The sequence below is a fragment of the Ictidomys tridecemlineatus genome, chromosome 6 (assembly GCF_052094955.1).
Source record: "Ictidomys tridecemlineatus isolate mIctTri1 chromosome 6, mIctTri1.hap1, whole genome shotgun sequence".
NCBI lineage: Eukaryota > Metazoa > Chordata > Mammalia > Rodentia > Sciuridae > Ictidomys > Ictidomys tridecemlineatus.
The window spans coordinates 162,947,899-162,956,739 of NC_135482.1; the positions used below are offsets into that span (position 1 = coordinate 162,947,899).

The 8,841-nt window shown below is 34.2% G+C and overlaps 1 protein-coding gene across 5 annotated transcripts in view; it reads left to right on the forward strand.

The window, feature by feature from the left end:
- Nucleotides 1-8,811, forward strand: part of Setdb2 (SET domain bifurcated histone lysine methyltransferase 2) — a 43,780-nt gene extending 34,969 nt beyond the window's left edge. For all 5 annotated transcript variants that reach the window (XM_021729761.3, XM_013360738.4, XM_021729760.3 and 2 more), the window contains 3 exons: nt 2,363-2,700; nt 4,401-4,489; nt 5,399-8,811. In XM_021729761.3, the coding sequence (XP_021585436.2) occupies nt 2,363-2,700; nt 4,401-4,489; nt 5,399-5,516 (545 nt within the window). In that variant the 3' untranslated portion in view covers nt 5,517-8,811. The remainder of the gene's footprint in view (nt 1-2,362; nt 2,701-4,400; nt 4,490-5,398) is intronic.
- The last annotated feature ends 30 nt before the right edge of the window (nt 8,812-8,841 follow it).

The following is an 8,841-nucleotide window of genomic DNA, read 5'->3' on the forward strand; positions in this document are numbered from 1 at the left end:
TAAAATTTCATTGTCAGTAAATAAAGTTCTACAATCATTCATTTACATATTGTTTCTACTTTCACATTACACCCACAGATTCACAGTAGACTCTGGCAAAGCCTGAAGTATTTGCTGTTTGCCCCTTTACAGAAAACATTTGCTGACCTCTGATCTTGTTGCCAACATTGACTTGATGCATGGCAGTAGGAGTAAGGTGGACAATTCTGACTCTTCATGGTCCACAGGTGGTGTTTGTGGCTTTGTAACCATTGTTTGTTTAAAGGAGACACTCTTTCTTTTGAAGTCTTAAAAATAAAGACACATCACTCTTTTGCAGTAGTCTAGCCAACACCACTATAGAGGATGACAAATATGTCTAGCAAAGGGCTAAAATGCTGATGAGTGCTTGTCTTTCAGAATTACCAGTCTCTGCCATGGTGAATATTACAATTATATAATATTAAGTACCAAAAACTGGGTTTTGGTACTTTTATGTTTCAATGGATCCCACAGTAAGGAGACATTACTGAGAGAGAGTCCTTTTTGAAGAACTGAACAGCCATTGCTGCCTCTTCTTTGAGCCTCCTTGCATCTGCAAGCCTAAATCCCCACCTATTAAAGGATAGAAATTGGAAGAGGCATGGCAGCGCCTTGGTAGAAAAGTCCTATCAAGGGGCTGAGGCTGTGGTTCAGAAGTAGAGCGCTCGCTAGCACGTGCGAGGTGCTGAGTTTGATCCTCGGCACCACATAAAAATAAAGATGTTGTGTCCACCGAAAACTAAAAAATAAATATTAAAAAATTTCTCTCTCTCTCTCTCTCTCTCTCAAAAAATAATAAATAAAAACAAATAAAAATAAAGGTTAACAAAAAACTCCTGAAGCTTTAAAAAAAAAAAAAGTTCTATCAAGAAAGGGCATTTTTATGTATTACATTCCAACATTTAATGCATGTGAGCCATAATGAATACTATTGCTTCTGATTCTTTTGTCATTATCATTGATGTCTATAGTGCATATAAGCAGGCAGTCCAAATATAGTTATATAATTATTATGGCTTATAAGTAACCTTTGATTAAAAGATATTGTAGGATGGCAACCACAACAATAATGATTGAAATAAGAGCCTTAATTTTTTTTTTTTAGATTTTTTATATATATAGTTTAGTTGACGGACCTTTATTTTATTCATTTATTTATGTATGGTGCTGAGAATTGAATCCAGTGCCTCATAGATGCTAGGTAAGCACTGTACCACTGAGCCACAACTCCACCCCGAAGAGTCTTAATTTTTAAAAAAAATATAATTTATTTTCAACAAGTTTTTATTTTTAATTAACATGTTAAAAATACATATTTATGGGGTACAGTTTGACATTCAATACTTGTACACAATGTGTAATAATCAGATCAGGGTGATTGGTATACTGTCACCTCAGACATCATTTTTTTGTATTGGAAACATTAAAAATCCTTTCTACTAGCTATTTTGAAATATACACTTAATTATTGTTCACCAAAATTATCCTGCACTGTGTAGAACATGAGAAGTTATTCCTCTTATCCAGCTGCACCCACAAATTTGTTAGCCATCTTCTCTCTGTGCCCTTCACCCCACACCAGGTTCTGGTAACCACAATTTAATCTTGGCTTCTATGACATTTTGGCCAAAATGTAATTTTGTTATATGATTGACTTAGATGATACAGTGACTTTTTTGTTTATTTGTTTGTTTAATAAGTGATTTTACTTACACCATCCTACATGCATTCATACTTTTGAATACTCTAAAAAAATCCATTATTGGATGTTAATTAGTTCTCTACTTTTGAATTATCATTATTTGTAAAAGTGTAATTATTGAGTGGTCATCTAGCAAAACACCAAACTTAATATGTACCAATCCCTGGTGGTTGGTACATACTTGTTGCTATTGGGATTTGTAGAGGGTGATTCTGATTCTGAAGGGGACTTCTCAGGCCTTTCATTGGCACATAAAAGCCTAGAGTGCTTCTTAAACCTCCATTCTGTTACATTTAAATGCAAATTCCAGAGTTAAAGAAAAGAAAGTTTGTTAGAGATTAAACATGGTAATGTGGAAGCAACTTGTAGATTCATAGTCATTGCTGTGTAGTAGAAAGAAGGCAGGAGCCAAACATATTTGAGTTTGTTACCCAAATTCTCATTATTATGAGTCAGGCAAATCTCTTTACCCAACTAAGACTCAAAAGTTTCATTTGTAAATTGAAACTACCTACCTTAATACATTGTAAAGATTAATGATAATGATAACAGGTAGCATCTAATTAATATTGTTAATCTCATCACCATTGTTCAACCAAGTAAATTTTCTGACAATTCTTTCTTGACAATATCTATTAGAGAACTCAAGATTCAACCAAGTTGAAGATTCTGAGGACAATCAGCTGATTGAATCAGATGTAATAGATATGACTACATGTAGAGAAGAAACTCTGCCAGGGGGCAGATGTGACCAAGCAACCACATTGGATAATGAAAATGTTAAAGAATTTGAGGTTCAAATAAAAAAGCCCCAAGAGGAAAAATCTCCAGTGTGTAAAAACCAGCAGGTTTATCATGATGAAGAGTTGACATGTGATACCAAGAATACTTCGTCTGATTCTCTAATGAAGTCCAGTAAAAGCAATGTTTTTTTACTGGATGCCACAAAAGAAGGAAATGTGGGCCGTTTCCTTAATGTGAGTATAGGGACTGAGATGCATATTTCTAAACAACTTTTTTTCACATGCTTTAAAAAATCATAAGGGTAATATGATTAACAGACAGTCCTGGGGCTGGGGATGTGGCTCAAGCGGTAGCGCACTTGCCTGGCATGCGTGCGGCCCGGGTTCGATCCTCAGCACCACATACAAACAAAGATGTTGCATCTGCCGAGAACTAGAAAAGAAATAAATATTAAAAATTAAAAAAAAACAAAAAAAACAGACAGTCCTAAAGCTAGACAACCTGCGTTAGAAGTCCAGCACCCAACTTGGGTGTTCATGGCATGTTACTCAAGTTCTTGCTGCCTCATTTCCTATCTTTGTAATAGGGGATAATAATAACTATTAGTATATTATGAGGATTAAATGAATTAATATAAAGTGTTTCCGACTACCTAACACATACCAAACATTTGCTTTAAAAAAAAAAAAAAGAAAAAAAACACTAAGAAATAGTGTGTAAAAAACATACCAGAGGTTTCTGTCTATCTGCTCAAGTTAAAAAAAAAAAAATGTATGGGCAGGAAGTAATCATTGAAATTAAATAATGCCAGACATTCCACAGAACATTGTAGGGATTTGATCTCTTGAGAATTTTTTGATTCATAAGTGTGCTGAGATGACAGCTAATGGGCACCTGAACAGTATGAGAATGGTGGTAATATAAAAAGAGTATCATCATGTTAGAAACCTTAGAATGAAGATAAATGGTTTTGTTCAGCAGAGAATCAACTGCTTACACGACTCCTCTTCTAAGGCGGTATTTTTTACTAGGATGTAAAAGTTATTAAGTAATTATTTTATGAAAAAGTAAATTATTTTCATACGTACTATTCCTATAAAGAGTCTTCATTTTAAACTTTTTGTGAAAACTTTGCTTTAAAAAATAATTCAAAAAGCCCTACCTTGAGAAGTATTCTGCTCCCATTTACCTGCCTCCACTCCACTTTCTAAAATAGTCATAAAGTTGACTATAAAAAGTTATGACATCTTTTTTGTGCTTTCTTCTGGTATTTTTCTGCAAATATGAGTAAATATATGTGTATTGTTTGTTCCCTCCTTTTTACAGACAGGATAGCATATTCACTGTTTTATATTTTGCTTTTTGAATTAACACTATATATTGGAGATCTTTCCATATCAGTACACAGAGAGAGCACCTCATTTCTTTGGTTTGCATGGTTTTGTTCATAGCTACATAGAATTGCATTATATCAATGTACCAAAGTATAGGCAAACATTAGCATTATTTCCAAACTTTTACTGTTAAAACCAATGCTGCATGAATAATCTTATACATGCATACATACATATGCAGAGTAACCTGTAGAATACATTTTTAAATATGAATTTGTTGAATCAAAAGATAAGTGCATTTATAGTGATGATAAATATTGACAAATTACTCACTTTTTTGAATACATTTTGCATTTCTATCACCAGGATATCAGAATGTCAAAACAGGGCTTTTCTGCATGGGTTTCTATTAATAGTACTGTCATGAACTTTTTTAGTATTTTATATAGTAATAAAGAAAAAAGAAAAAATCAGTGAGATGCGTTGGAAACAGAATGGTATTCTAATAGTGCAAAACACAAGGTAGCAAACTTTGTGCTATATCTAATCTCTGTGTTTTTGTTTGTTTGTTTGTTTGTTTGTTTGTTTGTTTTTAACAGCATAGTTGTTGCCCAAATCTCTTGGTACAGAATGTTTTTGTAGAAACACGTGACAGAAATTTTCCATTGGTGGCATTCTTCACCAACAGGTTTGAAATTGATTTTGCTGTTATGATTTAATTCTGAAATTATGATTTTAAAAATAACCATAGAAAATATATAAAGATGTGTAATATAGCCCCAAATATCTGGTATCCTGGAATATTCAATTATCCTAAACTCTTCCTAGTCAATAAAATTTTGAACACTTGAAATTTCTATTCTGTTCTCACTTAGTATTAATTAATGATAGGTTTTAAGATCTCACCCAATTCAGTTGAGGGAGATGAATGACAAAAAGTGCTATATCTTCTTTATCTTATAATTGTCCCCAATCTGTTACTTTACATAGATTCACATTTGCAAAACACGCTTCCTCCCTCATGGATACTAACAGATTCCTTCTTTCTTAGGATTTTAGTAGATATGAAATAATCAAATAATCATTCTTTTTTTTTTTAATATTTTGTCTTAGTTGTAGTTGGACATAATACCTTAATTTTATTTATTTATTTTTATGTGGTACTGAGGATCGAACCCAGTGCCTCCGCACATGCTAGGCGAGTGTTCTACTGCTGAGCCACAACCGCACCCCCAATAATTGTTCTTAATAAAAGATCATTACTGGGGCTGGGATTGTGGCTCAGCGGTAGAGTGCTCGCCTAGCACATGTGAGGCCCTGGGTTCGATCCTCAGCAAAATAAATAAATAAGTAGATAGATAGATAGATAGATAGATAGATAGATAGATAGATAGATAAGTAAATAAATACATATCTAACTACAACTAAAAAATAAATATTAAAAATAAATCATTCCTAACTGATGGATGCTAGGGAGAGAAAATAGATCATATTATTAAGATGGTTATTGATGTTAATGTGTAAATTGACATTCAATTTTGATTCATTTGATAGTTATTTAAGGTAGTTATGATTATTTTTCATTTCTACTTTCTAGGTATGTGAAAGCAAGAACAGAACTAACGTGGGATTATGGTTATGAAGCTGGGACTATGCCTGACAAAGAAATACTCTGTCAATGTGGGGTTAATAAGTGTAGGAAAAAAATATTATAAAAATGTAACTAATGCCTGTTCATGAAGTTAGATAAGGCTCAAATTGGAGCCATACAAAAGAATCCTCAGTCATCAGTGGAATTAATGTAGGTTGCTGTACACCAAGGTAATTCTCAACTTTTTCTTTTTTTAGGATTCATATTGTATTTCTATTTTATTTGATTAAATTCCAGACTCAAAATAAGAACATTTTCATATGCACAGGCTATCCTTGTTTTTACTGCTGTTCAACTTTACTTGAGTACAATGGAAATGTATATTTTATATGAAATATCACTGTATAATTTATAACTTATTTACAAATTGTATATTAAGAAAAATAGAATTCAGTAGTTTCTAAGTTACTTTTTTAATCACTATTATTTAGTTTATACCTGCAAGGACCAAATTTCGCATCTACTTACAAAATTGATGTTTAATTCCTGGCACATCATTATAGGCTACAAGGTGGGCAACAGAACCTGAGGGATATGTGAGAACTAATTTTATACTTCCAAGGTGTGCAGTTTTTGTTTTTTACCCCTAGTGCTAGGCCTCATGCCTGCTTGGCCAGTGCTGCACCACTGACACACACACACACCCCCAATTCTCCCAAGTATTTTAATACTTGTTAAGAGAGACTATATCTGGCTCCATGAAACTGTCCCATCAATCATTTGGGGAGGAGAGACTCTTCAGTAAGTTAAGTTTCTGACAAACTCTTTGGTGTTTTTGTTTTTTGAGTGTGGTACTAGGGATTGGACCCAGGGCCTTGTGCATGAGAGGCAAGCACTACACCAGCTGAGCTATATCCCTGGCCCTTGACAAATTCTTTGATTCAACTCTTTGAGATTAATCCTCTTTTCCAGTTTCCCTTCACTCCTTCAATGCAGACAAGATAAGCGGAATAGAAACTTAGAGAAAATTGAATATTTTGTTCTAAAGAGAATAAAACTATAAGTAAAAGAAACCTTGAAACTAGAAGGAATTATCCTGGGCAAAATTTCACATCAAAAATATAACAAAATAACAATTTTGAGCTTCAGAGTCTAAAACAGCCTCTTGGTATATCCTGGGCATGGTTGGTTGTTTTTGTAGAAAAAAGGGGAAGTTAACTACTTTGCTGTAGGCTAACCCTGATCATCTAGTGGAAAAGGGGACTGTGAAGCTCCAAGAATCAAAAATTAATTTTATCCCTTCCAGAAAAAGTACATTTAACTCCTAGGAACTTCTCCTAAGAACCAGGTGGTACTATTAATTTGAAAAGGAGTAATTAAATGGAGACCGAAGCAGGAGGAACACAAGTTCAAGGCTAGACTAAGCAACTGGGTAAGACTCTGTCAGAAATTAAAAAGGATTGAGATGTAGCTCAATGGTAAAGCTCCCCTGGGTTCAGTCCTCATTATGGGAGATAGGAAGGGATTTCTTTTTTGAGGGGTTTATGTCTTTTTGTTGTGTTACTTGATTTGGGGTTTAGTTTGATTACCTTTCAAACAAATCTATTTTAAGTTGGGACCCAGTTTCTTAAAAATATTGAACCAGATGAAAATTGAACTTGGGAAACCAAGAACTAGGAAAAGTAGCCAAAAAATTAAAACCCAGTTGTCTATAGACAGATGAGTCAAGTTGAGAAATCTGTGTATTTACAATAAAGATGCAGGAATTTTAGGCAGTATGCTAAAATAAAGTGAGAAGTTTAGTCAAATATTTTTGTGCAGGAAATATTATAGATCAGCCAGTATTTCCTTAAGATCTGCTTTAGGAGTCCATCTAACATTCATAAACCTGAAATATTCTATCAGTTTTATCCTCTTTGAGAAGTTTCTCCAGAAATTGTGATCTGCTTCATTCTCGATTATTTTACAGCTAGCATCTCACTTCAGTACCCTAGAGATTTGCTTTGTCTCTCATGTCAGATCTGTTTCTAGTTTCCCTTTCCTTAGTCTACTCTTTTATGTTGGTGAAGCATAGCCTCCAATAGCTTGTTACTTTTGTTTTTTGGACTCGGGATTAAACCCAGGTACACTTTACCACTGAACTATATCGCCAGCCCTTTTTATTTTTTATTTTTGAAAAAGGTTTCACTAAGTTGCCCAGGCTGGCCCCAAACTTGCAGTCCTCCTGCCTCAACCTCCTAGGTGGCTGGGATTATAGATACATGCCACTACACCTGACACCAGTAACTTTTGAAGAAGATAAGAAGTAAATGTTTTGAGACTCTGCACTTTGAAATGTCTTCATTTTATTTTCTTGATTGCTATTTTCGGCAGGGTATAGAATTTTTACCTCTCTTGAAGTTATAGGATTAATTTTGTCCCAGTGTTTGTCTCTGGTCAGAGTCCATTTTCATCCTTCTACTGGTGTTTGATGAGATCTTTTCATCTTAAAACCTTGTTTTTCAGTACAGAAACCATTTCTTGAAGACTTTCTCATCTCTTTTTGGAATTCCTGTTACCAAAATGTTAGATCTCCAGTATTGGTTCTCCGGTTTTCTTTCTACTGTTCTCTTAATTTCCAGCTCTGTCTTCCTGCTTTTTCAGTATCCTAGAAGGTACTGAAGAGTCCTTTTGATTTTTATGGTCTCATTTTTAATTTGTAAGAATTCTCTTTTTTTCTTTTAATATTCTTTATAACATCCTGTATTGGCCCATGTTGCAGTATTTTATATTTTTGTGTGTGTGCATATACATACATATACATGCATTCATATGTCTTATTTTTTTCTTACATATTCTCTGTCCTCTCAGCTTTGTTTATTTTCCTTCTGTTTGTTTTGTCCCTTAACATTATAGGGCTTTCTTCAGAGTTAAGAGAACATTGCAGTCTGAAAGAGAGAAAAGGTTCCTGGATGGCTTTACCATGCCTCAGCTGTTTTGCTGAGAAATCCTGTGGGCTCAAGGGTTTTCTTTTCTGCCTGGCAAGGCATACTTCTCTAACCTCCTGTGGGAAAAGCCAAAAAAAAAAAAAAAAATCGTGTGCCTAGGGTCTGCTCATTTCCCATTTGCAACACCTCTGCCCCCAACCCCCATGACATTCTTCTATAATACATTCATACTTGTCAAGACTGTCGAAATTACATTTTTTGTTACCCCAATTTTGCATTTGCAGCTTAGAAACCTTCACCAAGTTCAAGACCTGCAGAAGTTTTCCTTTAATTCTGCAGCAAATTAATTTTTATGCTTCTATTAATTTTAAGTTATAATTTAATATATGTATTTATGTTGTGTACACGTATATTTATTATATGCACTGAAAACCTCGTCTTGTGTGGTGCTCTGTATCCAGTGGGTGCTAAATAAAGGCTTGCTCCTGGCAACTGGATTTAGGGTCGGTTAATTCTGCGTTG